The sequence below is a fragment of the Alosa alosa genome, chromosome 6 (assembly GCF_017589495.1).
Source record: "Alosa alosa isolate M-15738 ecotype Scorff River chromosome 6, AALO_Geno_1.1, whole genome shotgun sequence".
Classification (NCBI taxonomy): domain Eukaryota; kingdom Metazoa; phylum Chordata; class Actinopteri; order Clupeiformes; family Clupeidae; genus Alosa; species Alosa alosa.
The window spans coordinates 19,431,086-19,446,588 of record NC_063194.1 but is presented as its reverse complement, the minus strand read 5'-3'; the positions used below and the strand labels follow the sequence as shown (position 1 = coordinate 19,446,588).

The 15,503-nt window shown below is 41.3% G+C and overlaps 1 protein-coding gene and 1 long non-coding RNA gene across 3 annotated transcripts; both read right to left on the bottom strand.

The window, feature by feature from the left end:
- Nucleotides 1-267: 267 nt before the first annotated feature.
- Nucleotides 268-1,077, bottom strand: LOC125296854. Its single transcript, XR_007193869.1, has 3 exons — nt 1,051-1,077; nt 562-606; nt 268-384 (listed from the first exon to the last, which is right to left on the bottom strand). It is a non-coding gene; the product is annotated as an uncharacterized LOC125296854 (long non-coding RNA).
- Nucleotides 1,078-8,196: 7,119 nt separating this feature from the next.
- LOC125296853 (probable ATP-dependent RNA helicase DDX5) lies at nt 8,197-13,998 on the bottom strand. 2 transcript variants are annotated; one of them, XM_048246964.1, is made up of 13 exons: nt 13,843-13,998; nt 12,780-12,981; nt 12,526-12,622; nt 12,295-12,428; nt 12,136-12,201; nt 11,883-12,024; nt 11,639-11,799; nt 11,243-11,415; nt 10,929-11,039; nt 10,755-10,816; nt 10,561-10,620; nt 9,358-9,579; nt 8,197-8,996 (listed from the first exon to the last, which is right to left on the bottom strand). In XM_048246964.1, the coding sequence occupies exons 1-13, from the start codon at nt 13,881-13,883 to the stop codon at nt 8,578-8,580; spliced, it is 1,890 nt and encodes a 629-aa protein (XP_048102921.1). In that variant the 5' UTR covers nt 13,884-13,998; the 3' UTR covers nt 8,197-8,577. The 2 variants fall into 2 exon arrangements, with proteins under 2 accessions (XP_048102921.1, XP_048102922.1); XM_048246965.1 differs by having other exon boundaries at nt 8,817-8,996; nt 9,345-9,579.
- Between the last annotated feature and the right edge of the window lie 1,505 nt (nt 13,999-15,503).

The following is a 15,503-nucleotide window of genomic DNA, read 5'->3' as shown; positions in this document are numbered from 1 at the left end:
ATTTGACCCACTATTGGGTGTTCTGTTTTTTTTGCTTATGGATTTCCAAAAACATATTTCTTTACTTTATTTTACTTATGTACATCAAGGTGAAATAGGGCTGAAAAAATCAGCTGAAATAGACATAGGAGAATACATTATATTCATTTTTATATTTTTTATTGATTGCCACAAATGGGCTACAGTACAAAAGTAAAAAACACTGTTTCATTTCATTTTGAACAACAATTTTACTAAAATCTAAAAAACATTTTACAAAAAAAAAAAAAAAAAAAAACAATTAACTAGCAATGCTCATAATACAGTAGTGTAGTGACAACAGTAGAGAGAACTTGTCCAAAATACCTGTGCATCCTGCAGGAGCTGATCTGGGAAATCTTTGACCTGTGGAAAACAGAAAAAATATAGGTGTTAACAAAAATACAATGGATGAAATGTGTCTTGTCCGAAACAGGCAGCCAGCTACTCTAGTGACTACCCTCTCTCAGCCTCTAGCCTACCATAACACAGAGTAAAAAGTATAGACACATGAAACACATCATACACTAAAATATGTCTTACTTTGAGGGATCCTGTGTGGAAGGTCTGGACGGGACAGATGGGACACTTGAAACACAAAGATTAAAAAAGGTTAAAACAAAGATTAATGATTCTTTTAGGTAATCAGTGTCAGATCATATCGGATTCAGTCAGAATGACGTATGAATGAGGGCAGCCTTTTGGACTCTGCACAGCCTAGCCTATGAGAGAGAGAGAGAGAGAGAGAGAGAGAGAGAGAGATTTTTCTTCCTACCCAAAATTAAAACCGAAACAGGCAGCTAGCTACTCTAGTGACTACCAAGTGGAATCTCTATCAGCCTAGTAGTAGAAACATTGTCTTTAATATAAAGATACCTGCTAGCTAGCCACCATGCTCTTGAGGTCAAACTAACTTGACTGTATGTAGTTTTAGACTAAGACAGCTAGTTTGATTGCAGGAGAACAGACTAGACTGTACAGGTAATGTAACCGAAATGAGTGTCTGTGAGTGACACAGCTTTAATTGCTTACAAAGTTGCTTTACAGACTCTGTTCTGTGTTCATGTTAATTAACTTACATTCAGGGAGAGCTCATCACTGGGTGTCTCTTGTTGCCAATCATCTTGTGCCACTAGGAAATACAGAAAAAGGGCCCGTTACACAAATAACAGCATCACCCAGGTCCAACTAACAGAGCTAAACGAGTGACCCCACCTGTGGTTCTCAAACTTTTTCTGTAATTTTTGTCATTCTCCATTTTGAATAGGACTGTGCTGTGTATTTTGTGTGTGTGTGCCTGTGTCAGTGTGTTCTCCATCTGCATGCTAAATAGCTTACGTTCAGGAGAGCCCAGCCCTTCATATTTGGCTTCCTTCTGCCAATTAACAGTTGTCACTATGAAATGATAACATACATTACATGTAAAATATCTTACTATAGTTAGTGTTCTGAAGGAGCTCTGGAAGAGGGTGGTGTGGAGGTCGCTGTAACAGTCCTTCGTCATTATCCGTGTCATTAGAAAAAAAGAAAACTAAATTATTGGAGTGAATAGTACGCCAAGTTTATCACAATTAGATAAACTAAAGTCAGTGGGCTGAGTAATTGCCACACATGCAACTCATCTTAACCCAGGTCAATATAAGAGGCTAACATTCACATACAGTATGTTAACAATAGGCTATTTACCAGGCCCTGTTTTGTTACAAGTATGTCTAGGTGGGCCATGGGATAGAAAATGTTGAGAACTCCTGGTTTAGGCTAAATAATTGTGATTTCAATTTTGACCTAAATTATGGTTATTATTCCATTATTGAGCAGCACAGCAACGAAAACGGCAACAGCACAGCTGAGCTGTACAATACATCCAGTAAAAAACAATTGCTGCTGTTGGGAGTAACTGTACATGGCTATGAAACAGACACAGATAGTAAATGTAGTCCCTTAAGTCCCTTAAGATAAGGGAACAAACAGGGATATATTTGATTAAATAAGGGATTGATGAAGCAGTGGATTTCAGTATGTAAGGAAATGTTTGAATAGTAGGCTAGTTAGATCTATCTGCTCGTATATTGTGTTCCTGATGACAAACTTCACATGATTGAAACCAAAGTGAACTTCAGCTAAGAACCAAATTATAGATAGCTGAACATTGCCTGTGGAACAGAGCGTTAATCTTATAATATCAATAAGGACCTAGGTAAGGTTACCGTTAGCGTTGGTTGAGTGATGGAGGCCAATTTGATTGATTGCATTTGTAGAAAACTATAAATGCGGTTATACCAAGCAAATTGATAGCAGGACTGTAATTGTATCTTTCGACTGTCATTTGTTGCACGTGCTACAAAAATCATTCTGTGCAATGGAAGATTTACCAGCGTTACACCGGTCTGATACAGTTTTGCCTATAGGGCCTACATGCGTGAGACTGAAACGCCTGTTTATTTTGTTTTAAGTGCGTGCAGGGTGTGAGAGGGGAATCAATGTGCTTTGATTCCAGCTTGGCAGTTGTAGTCTGTGAAATTAAAAAGCACGTGTGTGTGAAGTATCCAAACAATGACACCTTCATTTCATTATGGCTGCTTTAGCAACACACCTTAAGCTACTGTGTAGTGGGTCCCATTTAGAAGTGGCTACTTCATTCGCGCTTTCCTTGACTCATGGAGCTGCGTGAATTTTATTACAACTTTTCGCCACGATATGGCAGTTTAAGTCCGCTTGATACTGTAAGGCGTAAGCCATTGGTTTCCAACGGAGATTTTATTTGTGTCGCCAGCATAGCCTATTGACAATTTATGTTGTAAATAGGCCTGCCTTAAGCCTACCTGTAGCTTAGGGAGGCTAACAGCTTTCTATTAGGATTTGTTAGTTACAGTTTTGTCATAACTCCCTGATGCATTTTTGCATTTAGAATAGCCAGAGCGTGGAAATCTCAATCGGAAAATTAAACAATATTGGGTGCCTATGGATAGGCTGGGTGAACCCAGCCTGATCTGCCCGCTATTTATCTTTTGATTTCTTGAAAGATTGGGCTTGGTCTGGTGAAAGCCAGACTAGCCATGGACCTCAGTTACACAATGCAAGGGAACATGAATCAGCCTATATTTGCACGAATAATAACGGACAACAGCTCTTCAACTTTGGCCCGTTAAAATGTGTATGAACAGTCTAGCGACGCATTAGCGATGACTAAAATCTTATGTAGAAGAAGAAACATTCACAAAAAATCCATCCATCCAAAAAATGACCTTTGTTTTTGATAGCTGTTGAAAACGGCATGGAACTGACAGAGATGTTTTTGTTTATTTATTTATTTATTTATAAATAAATAAATAAATAAATAACATTATGCTGATACCTTTTGCTTTTATCAAATGCAATGTAGCCTACAGGTGTAAGTGACCTTTCATCAATCCAGTTGCAATGGATGAACTGTGATGAACTGCCCTACTTGTGATTGTTTAGAGATTTTAAAGGCTTTATAACAATGCTACATCTTCTTTGGCTATTCTACAATCTATTCACCTTTTCAGCACCAGTAGGCTACTTTCTGTGCAGCTGCACACACACACTCAGGCATGCCAAACAAGCATACACAAAAGTTATAAGAGTGGGGGATGGAGTAAAATATGGAGACAAATTGAAGTGTGATTTATTTTCGCGTAACGGATGTACAGGACTGAGCTGTGGTCATATTTTGTACCGCTATGCGGTACATCTAGTTTTTTACAGGAAGTGCCATTTTATCCATTACCCCAATCCAGAATTGGAACCAATTCTGCTTGCTTACTTGTGTGTTTGGGATCATTACTTTGTTGAAACATAAATTTCAGGGACATTTCCTCTTCGGCATATGGCAACATGATCTCCTCATGGCTGTGTTTTGAGTCCACTGCTGTACAACATCTACACACATAACTGCAAAGCAAAACAGTAGTCATACCTCCATCATCAAGTTTGCAGATGACACAGTGATCTTGGGCCTGATTAGTAACAACAATGAACAGCTCTACTTGGATCAGGTTGATGAGGTGGCACAGTGATGTCAATCTAACAGCTTGATCTAACAGCTATCAATAAAACCAAGGAAATGGTAGTGGATTACAGAAGGAAGCAGCAGAACTACAGTTACACCCCACTAATGAACAGCGGGCAACCTGTAGAGAGAGTCCCAAGTTTTAAATACCTTGGTGTCCACATTACTGAAGACTTAACATGGACTGTTAACACTCAATATGTTCTGAAGAAGTCCAGACAACGACTCTACTTCCTTCGTCAGCTAAGGAAATTCAAAGTTTCTACATCCATCATGAAGGCCTTCTACACTTCAGCGGTTGAGAGTACTATAAGTACTATAAGAACGTACTATAAGAACTCAACTCCCTGCTCTACAAGATATCTATTCCAGAAGAGTACTCCTAAGAGCCCAAAAGATTCTGAAGGACTCTTCTCATCCTAACAATGGATTATTCCTACCGCTGAAATCAAGAAGACGCCTATAAGCCAGAACTGAGAGACTCAGGAGAAGTTTTTATCCCCAGGCCATCCGAACTCTGAACTCACACTATACTGACTTTGCACACATTCACTCCTCAGCACTCTCAAAAATTTCCCAACTCTGAATTCACACTATACTGAATTTGCACTCATTCACTCCTCAGCACTCATGACCCCCCACCCCCCCACACACACACACACACACACCTACATGACACCTACACCTTCTATTTCCATCTATCTACCCATGTCCTTGATTGCCTAGCCTTTCTGCCCCCCCCCACCCCCATCCCCAACACACACACACAAAACACACACACTTACATCATCACTGTCATCACCTCACATACATACAGCACACTGCTTGCTACAGTAAGCCTCCTCTACATACTTTCTGCACACTGCCCCCCCTACATACACAGCACATTGTCTTCAGGATCTTTTCCAACACACATCCTCTACATACTTACAGCACACTGCCCCCACCTACCCACACACACACTACACACACACACACACACAGTCAGTGCTCCACTCCACTCCCGCCCACACACACATCTTCACCGTCATCACTCACATACATCATACATACAGTCGTCGTCCCCCCCCCCCCCAATACACAGCACATTGTCTCATGAGGAAGCTTCTTCAACACACATATTGCACACTGCCCTCTCCCCACATACACAGCACACTATCCCATCTCTAACCACTAACCTCTCTTCTACTGCACTCTAACCACTAACCTCTCTTCTACCCCCATAAATGCACAAATAGGCTGACGCCAGACATAATTTCACTGCATTTCTTACTTCCAGTAACTATATGCATGTGACAATAAACTTCCTTGTATCAAGTATTTTGATGTACTCAAACTGATCTGACACCTGGTATATGATGAACCGATCCTACACTGTAGTATGAAAAATATCCCCATACATGATTTTTGCATTACCATGCTTCACTTTCTTCACAGTGTACTGTGGCTTGAATTCAGTTCCTGGGTAGTTTTTTGAACACAACTGTATGTCAGATGACCCCTGGGTACTGAATTCAAGCCACAGTACACTGTGAAGTATGATGGCACAAAATATATAGTACAGGGATGTTTTTCATACGTTGTTGGACCTGTTTATCGTTTATGTCAGTTTATGTCAACTGTTTGAAGTTGACGAGAAAACACTGCTATTTTTTTAAAAGACTAATATTACTTTTCTTTGCTTCTAAAAAAAACTTGATGCATTATTTGTTAATAATTTCACTTTGAATTTAATGTGAAATGTTTCCATTACATTTGAAATATGAAAATAAAAACTATTAAAGATTTATTCACTTTTTTTTTAAGACACTGCCATTTATTTGAACACAACTGTACATAAGGACAGTGTTTAATACATGGAATTGGATAAATAAAAATAGTCTCTTTTGGAAGATGCAAACAGGTCACAGACAAAGATACAACACGCACGCAAACATTGCCAGCTTATTCAAGCGAGCCAACAACAAAGATGCCAGGCATATTTTCCGACCATTCAGGATTATCAAGGCCACAAAAATATGTAGCTACCATGAAGAAGAAACCATGCATTTATGGGCCCCTCCCTTGCCTTCTACAGGTCGCATAATAGGTGTGGCACACAAAGCAATGACTGACATAGTTGACAGACCTCCAAAACAAACTGAGGAAACCATTTCTGAAACCATCCAGATCTAATCTAAAACTGATTGATGACTACACAGGTATATCTTTGTTAAATGTCATTTTAATATTGACAACAAATGGATTATCAGGAATGGCAAATGGCAATACCATTGTTCATAGACAAGGCGTACCCTAAGCAAAAGCACTAAAAGTACAAACACATTTTTCGGCTTTGCACCTTGCTTGCCAATCAAAACACTTACTTAAAACACAACCCTTTCCTACTTTAGACACATAATTCAAAAAATGATAGCTCTTCAATCATTGGGTAAAAACTTAGAATGCAAAACATATCTATTCAAAATGCAAATCACAGACATGAAAATATACTCAGTCATTGAATACAAATTGATCTACACTTACCACTACACCTCAGGCAACATCTAACCTGACTCTCACCAGATGAATTTCGTTCCGCCTAGCGGAATACAACCATATGTGCCATCACTAGACTACATGGAGTTGTCCATGCTACCATAGGTTCCTATCATTTTGCACATTTAGTGTCTTTGTATGGGTGCAATGCTGCCCAATTGGACATATGGACTCATGAATTGGAATAATGTCCCGTACAGTATGTTCATTTGAAACACCTCTGTATCCATTTCTTGTGTATTTTACAAGCTGGCAGATGACCCTTGAATGGAGTGAATTTTATAACTAGATTTTCTTTTCTTTAATTATTCAATGGCAGTACCTAATTATGGTCAAAAAAGGACCTCTATTACTACTGTGAAGAATGTCTCATCTGGAGCTCAAAAGCACTGGTAGTTAATAATAATGCAAGTCGAATATTTCCACTTTTAATTAAATGTTTGTAGACAAATTCAGAAATATTTCTGAAAATTTTACAAAAAATATTCACAATACTAGATTCCTGAGTATTCCAGGGACATTGCCACTAGACATCCGTTTTTCCAGAATTTCATAGGCAAATGTCCATGTTCATTAAAGGTGCCATGTGTAAGAATTGAGGTAAAAATATCCAAAAAATGAGCTACACGCATCAAAAGAATAAGAAATAAGGGCGATGATGTCATTAAAAAAATGACACGGTATAGTGCTGCAGATATATCAACCTGAATTAGCATGCTAAATTACTAGCCACAGCCCGACAGGTGTGATTCCAGTTTCGGCCATGGGAGGCAGTATGCGGGCAACATAACCACCAGCCAAACTGCAAGACACGTTTCCCGGTTGTTACTCTAGGGTAGACCATCTTACTTTCTGGAGGTATACTGCCCCCATTTTTTATGAAATGTGGAGTATGAAATAATTTTTCGGCAGACATTACAAATGGCACCTTTAAACCAGAGCATGTGTAACCAGCTGTGATTTTCCATCAACATTTTTCAAAAACCTGCCCCATGAACTTGTCTGTAAAGCATTCCATTGGTAAAGGTTTCTGTGATAATTATAGTTGGCTAGTTCAAATAGAATGGTGGTCTGAATGTATTGCCACCAAATCTGCAAAAACACCCTCATATACACCACTTGTAACTTGAGCAAGTGGAACATTTTATTAACTTCACCATTAAAGGATGCTGATGTGGAATGCAGTTGCCGCCATCAGCCACTATCCGAACTATGCCACCAGACAGATTCCCTGTCAAACTTGTCCAGCAGAAGATGAGATGACTGGACTCACAGGTTGTGAAAAATGGCACCCTTGACTTACCCAAGCTGTTATACAAACTAATCAGCTGCACATCAAAACCACACCACCTTCAGAGACAGACTCGGGGCATGGTGACATATAAGACCATAACACAAAATGGTAAGTTTCCTCCACAATGACAGGAAATTAATCCTATACACCCCCCACCCACAATCCAAAGCTCATTAATAAGTGGCATCTTACCCTTTGCTCACATACCCAAACCACTTCACTTGTGACCTAAACAAAGCAACCCCCATTCTCCTCCATTAAACACATAGCTCCAATGTAAGACCATAGCAGACAAAACACAAGGAAACAGACATGTCTTTTTGGGTTTATTTTGAAGGCCAAGACAGGCCTCCAGATAAAGATATCATGTAAAACTTTACAGGTGTGAATACCCACAGGTTGAAGTCTCACTAGTACAAAATAATCAGACTCAAGTTACTTAGGAATGTAACAATAAAATGGTCAGCAAAATCTCAACTAAATAATGACAATTTAAAAAAAAAAAAAAAAAAAAAAAAAAAAAAAGTGCACCATCACTACTGCTGCTCTGCAGACTTGGACCAGGAAAAGGAGTCCGATCGGCTGCTTTAACAGCCAAAAAAAAAAAAAAAAAAAAAAAAAAACCTTGTATGGATAAACAATACAGAACTTAATATAAGACCAAGGAGAAATAAAAATTACAAGACTGTGCGCTTTACTGGGGGAACGATGGGGGCATTGGGGGGAATGGCATTAATGGCTGTGCCATTGGCTGGGGCGGCTGCTGCTGAGGATTAAATGGGAACTGGGGTTGGGTCATGCCGTTCTGCATTCCTGCTGCCTGGTTGGTACCACCAAATTGCTGATTCTGGAAATTTTGGGCCCCAAAAGGAACCCCAAGGTTAGACTGTCCATTGCTGCTGTAGCCACCACTACCATAGGAGTTTGCCCCACTGCCATTGAAACTGCCATTTGAGCCATATCCCCCTCCATTTTGAGTCTTGTTGCCAAAGGCCTTCTTTGGTCCGTTGTCATAACCCCGGTCGTTATCACGGTCCCTGAAGCTGCCAAAGTCCCGCCTGCCGCTGGAGTACCGGTCTCGATCATGCCCACCTCTGCCTCCCCGGCCTCGACCTGAAACAAAAAACAGAATTCAGAAAATACAGACTAGTAGTGCCACCAACACACAGAAGTCAGTGAATGAAAGGGAACTCTAAAGAGCTTCTAGAACGAGTAAGCACTCAAGTCCCAAGCAAAGAGTATTTATCCAGAAGTCACTGAGGACAAACTGAGGTTCTTAAACTGCCACTGCCTTGAACCCCAGGTCAGCAAACAATAGCCCATACGCTCTGCAGATGGTCAAATACCACAAACCCACCAGTAAATGTCCTGAAAACCCCCACAGAAAAAGGAAAAGGAAGGGAAGGGAAAAGGAGGAATGGAAAAATGGTCTGCAGCTGAACCACAGTTCTTGTATCTCACCAATTAGATTTACCTCCTCTGTCCCCCGCCATCTGGATGAGCTTGGGGTTGATGGCCTGATTGGCCTCGCGTAGGACAGAGACGAGGTCTCCCGCCTGCTTCATGTTGGCAGGAGTAAAGAAGGTGTAGGCAGTTCCAGTCTTCTGACTACGCGCCGTTCGGCCGATTCGGTGAATGTAGTCTTCAGAGTTGTTGGGGTAGTCGTAGTTGATGACGAACTTCACGTCTTCCACATCTGTGATGGAGGGGTACAAGTTACTTACAAGTCACACACAAATTCAGCATATCTAATAAAAGTTTTTTTTTTTTTGAAGAGATGTGCAGTGAAGGCCTCGTCCATGTAAGGGCATGGGATCCAGAGGTAACCATGGGACACTTGCTTACTTAGAAGGCCCACCTCTGGAGTGACTTGCCAGGACTGGACGGTCCAGAAACCAACTGAGGAGGCCCGCAGACAACGCGGGCTTCTCGTTAGCATTTTCAGCCACCTGGTTTCAAGTGGCTGTTTTTTGACCCAGTCCGGTATTTGGCAAGTTCTTAATTCCCCACACCAGTGACAAGAGGAACAGGTCTCTCTCAGGCAGGACTCGACATGACTGGCAGAGGCAAGGGAGGAAGTCCTGGATTGGCATCTACGTTTCCGCTTAGCAAAGCAGCCAGTGACAATTCGACAGGGAGGTAGGCAAACGACATTGGAATTTAGCACCAGTTCTCTTTCCAAAAGGGGAAAAAAAAAAAAAAAAAAAAAAAGCACGATCCATCACACCCACTGTCTTTTTTACAAGAAACAAGCCCACCCAAGGCTTCAAAATGAGTCTGAGATGCTTGCTCCGTTTCGTTGTTTAAAAAAAAAAAAAAAAAAAAGCAGTTTGGGGATGTGGACAGAGAACAGCGGTGCAAAAGAGGAAAAGGGGAAGGCTGGGTCGCAGCCTCCTTCTCTTCCGTCGGGAGTCAGGACGCGCGCGTACGATATGCCACACCTCCACAGTCACTGGATACCCGCCGCCACACAGACGCCACCTCAAAACAAACTCCTCCCTCTCCACACGGCCAGCGGCTCGTCATGCCAATGCCCTGCCATCAAGCCTGCAGCCTTCAGGGCACAGGAGAAAAAAAACTCAAGAGCAGAGGTTGTTACAGAGTGAAAATCCCTGGGCTTATTTGAGAAAACGCAAATAAGGTGCTGGAGCTGGTGCCATTGATTGGCGGTACTGACCGAGACCTCTGGAAGCGACGTCTGTGGCTATCAGTATGGGAGCCTTGCCGAATCTGAACTCTGAAAGGCAGAAAATACCAGGATATATTCAAACCTAAAAAACATGCTTTTCAAATCACTTTACAATGAACATGTTCTCCATTGAATATTCTAAACCGTAACAGCACATGCATCTAATAACAGTAGAGACGTACCATTGAGCACCCAGTCTCTCTCCTGTTGGCTTTTGTCACCATGAATGCCCATCGCTGGCCACCTAAAAAATCCAATTGACGTTTAATGCACCAATAAATGCTTATATAGTCACCACCATGGGCACTTAAGTGAACTCCCCTGACTACTTCGAAGTCAAAATAAGCTCGACTTACCCATCTCTCCTCATCCGCCTGGTTAATTCATCACACCGCCTCTTTGTCTCTACAAAAATGATAGTCTTGTTCTCCTTCTCGCTCATTATCTCCTCCAGGAGACGAAGCAGCCTACGAGGGGAAGACATGCATAGGTTTACCACAATTACAGGACACTAACACATGACTGACAACCTATGAACCCAAGTAAAAGTACAAAGCCTTGTTTGTACAAGTGGCAGTGGCCTATCAGGTTGAAGTCAGATCTTCATTCAGTCAAGAGAAACTCCTCGAGTATTGTTTAAGGACATAAGCCATGCCATCCCGATACTCACTTGCCATCCTTCTCTGCATCGTTGCACACATCCACAATCTGCAAGATGTTGTGGTTTGCAGCCAGCTGCAGGGCACCCACGTTGATCTGCACATACTCCCGCAGGAAGTCCTCAGCAAGCTGGCGAACCTCTTTGGGCCAGGTAGCACTCCACATCAGGGTCTGTCTGTCCGGCTGGTAGGCAGGAGAAATTTTAGATTTGTATACAGATCAATTACAGCTAAATTACTTGCCACTTGAAAATAACAGCAGGAACAAGAAATTTCAAGCAGTTTTACAACTCAACTTTTCAGCATTCAAATTAATTCAACAGCTTAGTCAGCTAGTACAGACCAAATACTGTGATTCCAACTCTAGACTGAAATGGCATGCCATCTTTGGGAGAAACCAATCTTACCCTGATCTGGTCAACGATCTTGCGGATCTGGGGCTCAAAACCCATGTCCAGCATTCTGTCAGCCTCATCTAGCACGAGGTAAGTGCAGCGACGCAGGTTAGTTTTGCCAACCTCCAGGAAGTCAATCAGTCTTCCTGGTGTAGCAATGCAAATTTCTACACCTGAAGGGGAAACAGATGTACACAATAAGTTGAAGTTCCAAACATTAATGACACATGCACAACAATTTAATGATCAGACATACCCCTCTCCAAGTCACGGATCTGAGGTCCTTTAGGTGCTCCTCCGTAGATGCAGGTTGTCTTGAGGCGAGAAGCTTTGCCATACTCTGCTGCCACCTGCTGGACTTGTTGTGCAAGCTCACGGGTAGGGGCCAGAACCAAACACTGAATAGATAGAAGTAGTGAACAAAAATGTCAATAGACCAGTCAATTATTTCCAAGTGACATACTAATAAAAATACATTGTTTTCCTCTACCCTTACAGCATGTACTTACAATAGGACCATCTCCCCGTTCCAGGAATGGTTGGTGGTTAATATGAACAATTGCAGGTAGAAGATACTACAAGAGAAAAGCAGAAGTGGTTATGAACTTGTTGATGCGTTCAAATTGATGCTACAAGAGGTGATCCAGGTGAAGGTGTCGACTACTCACAGAAAGGGTTTTCCCTGAGCCAGTCTGTGCAATGCCAACCATATCCTTCCCACTCAAAGCCAAAGGCCAACCCTGTGCCTGAATAGGTGTTGGGTTGGGCCAGTTCTGTTTGTTGATGACATCCATTACATATGCTAAGGAGAGAAGAGGTTTAATTCAAGTCATGTACATCATGCCAGAGAAGTCATACCACACTCTTCATGAAATAAGATTTGTTTCCGGAGTACTTACAAGGGAAACTGGCTTCATAGAACTGTAGGATGGGATTGGGACAGTCTCTTCCTTTCACGGTTACCTCCTTGGTCCTCCTGTACTGTTCTACATCTTGCTGCAAAAATAAGCAAACAGTTCAGCCATAACCCAAGCAACCATGTAGGGTGACAAAAACGTGGTAAACCCTAGACATGTGCAGTTGGCTACATTCCATTAGTCATTACATAACATTTAAGGGGGTGGCTACACCAGCAGACACGTGTGTTACGTACCGGTGATCTGCGTGTAACATCAGGATGTTCTTTATAAAAGTTCTTCTCGAATTTCGGCAGTTCGTCTAGATTCCAGTGTTTCTTCCTCAGCCCCTCGCCAGGATTGCCAAACTTCTTCCCCTGGCCTCCTCCACGGCCGCCTCCAAAACGTGGTGGGCTGCTACCGTATCTGCCTCGGCTGCCTCCAAAATTGCCGCCATATCTAGTGGAACAAAGCGTTAATGGTAAACCCAAGCACTGACATCTTAACTAGCGTTTAGTATGATCGTCCTACTGCACGGTCTTGTATAGAGTTGTATAATCCTCTTATGTTGGCCCAGTTTGATAGCGAACGTTAGCACACTAGCTAAAGTTAGCAATAGCTGGCTACAGGTCATTATGATGGACATTTAAACACACATTAACAAGGTGAAGAAGCACAATAGCCGACTACATGGTTACAACAAAATCTGGTTCCATCGGAGGGCACAGGCAAGAAAGCAGCTCAACTTTTGGATGGTGAACATGTTTACGCCGTTGCCATTTTAATTCTTACCAACCAGGAAACAAAGGGAAAACCGGCCGGCATTTTGAAAAGAATCCATTACTGCCACATGGCGACATTGCGGCCTTGTCAAAATTAAATCACAATCGGTTGTCGATCCACGAACATTACACAATCGTAATTCAGTTTCACAGACACCTGTATATAACTAATTGACAGCAAACCGTCACAACCCATCCCTGGTGTTTCTGTGTAGTTGATGGTGTTGGTTTTTAGCTTTGTCGCTAACATTAGCATTCTGGCCACATGCCAGCAAGCTAGGTAGCTATCGACGTTTTCATCCCGTTAATTACAAATATCTAATTCGTGTGATTTCATAAATCATGCTTACGGATAACTAACATCACACAATACATTTTGTCATAACATGTTTAAAAGGACTTTGTACAGAAAAATAAATTGTGTCGAGTTCACATTAGCTACGTTAGCTAATGCTAGGTGACTCGGGCCTCGAGACAACAAACAGTGCGGATGTAACGGAAAATGAAGATTTAAAATCAGAAGTTACTATTGTCTTACCCTCTATCTCTACCGCGATCTCTGTCAGCATATCCAGGCATTTTGAAAATACAAAGGAAATCTTAAATTAAATAAATAGAATTAAAGTACTCCAAATATCCGACACCTTTCCGGTCGGTAGTGATGGTGCTCTGAATGCCGGTAAGTACGGGTAACAGCTGGCTTTTATGGCAACAGGAAACGGCATCTCACGCGATGGTAACATGCGTCATCAGTCCCCGGAGGACATTTTACATGACCGTCAGAAGGTGTGTCTTCTATGATATCTGTTATATTTTATAAATTATCATCAAGTAGGCTCAATAATGTTGCCAAAGTATAACTTAGTGTTATAAATGTCAATGTTGGCTAACGGTTATGATAGCCTTTATTTGTCAGCCCTCTCTACGGTTTAGGCCTAGTCTTGCATCTTGCTCTGAGTTTTCCTGTATTGTAATATGTAGCTATATTTATCTCAATTTATTTATTTGTTTCGACAAAATTCACCAGAAGTAATCATATCCCTAGATCCCTTCTGGCATTGGCAAAATGTTTCTTTCTTAGGGCCAAACATTTCTAGCGGTGCCCCTGGTGATAACCAATCAGATATCTTGAAAACGAAATACCTTCGAGGCTATGATGACATATTAAAACGAACTGTGTTCACTGTGTGGGATAAGCCAGGTAACCTTAAAAAAATGCAGAGCAGAGAGGCATCGACTGTTCCATTGAAGTCTAGCTCATAATTTCACCACATATGCTAAGATGTTCTATAGAGTTGGAATGTGAATTTTGTGCACGTTTTCATGATCCTTCTAACCATTTCAGGTACATTTTTAGCATTTTGAGTCTTCCAGGCTGGAGAAAACCTGTGCGCCTGTTATTTATTCTGCTGCTGTTGGCTGGTTGCTAGAAGTAACTACTTCTACTCTTTGTCTTTATGCAGACAGGACTCAATCCCCATTGACATGAACTACGACGAACTTGCTTGCTTTTTTGCCTTCATTTGCCAAAAAAAGCTCCAGGTTAGGGAGAGAACCATTAAGTAGAAACACTCAAATAAACCAAAATGAAACACACATCAGCACCAGCAATGATCTGATGTAGCCTATGCTATACTTTGACACAACCAATCTGTGTGTGTTTAGTTAGAATGTTTCATGCAGGACTTTGGGCATCACACTTGTATTTTAGTATATTTTTATATATTGTATTAAGTGTTAGTATAATTTGTATTTTAGTATATTTAGCATGTTCTACTGTCCTTACTGCTTAGTTGTGTTTTTATATTATATACTTTAATTACTCTTTCTGCTGTTAAAGAATGTGTTTGTGTTGTATGTTTGCTGCTGAGACCTTGAATTTCCCCTGGGGATCAATAAAGTATCTATCTATCTATCACACAGCTTCCAGTGCGAGTTTGTAGGCATGTGAGGTCAACTTCCAAAGGATGTTAAAACTTCTGCCTTGAACTCCCTATTTGTGAAGAACTAACCTCTTCTGGATACCTACATAATCAATCATAGGCAATATTGTTGTTAAAATGTATTTCTTACACTACCTTGTGTTTCTTAGGATGAGCTTTTGCTCCCAAGGAACAAAGACCTATGCCTATTTAAATGATAATGGTGTGGGGTGTGTGTGAAGCTAGGGAGTGAACCTTTGAGTTTTACCAGAGCAGG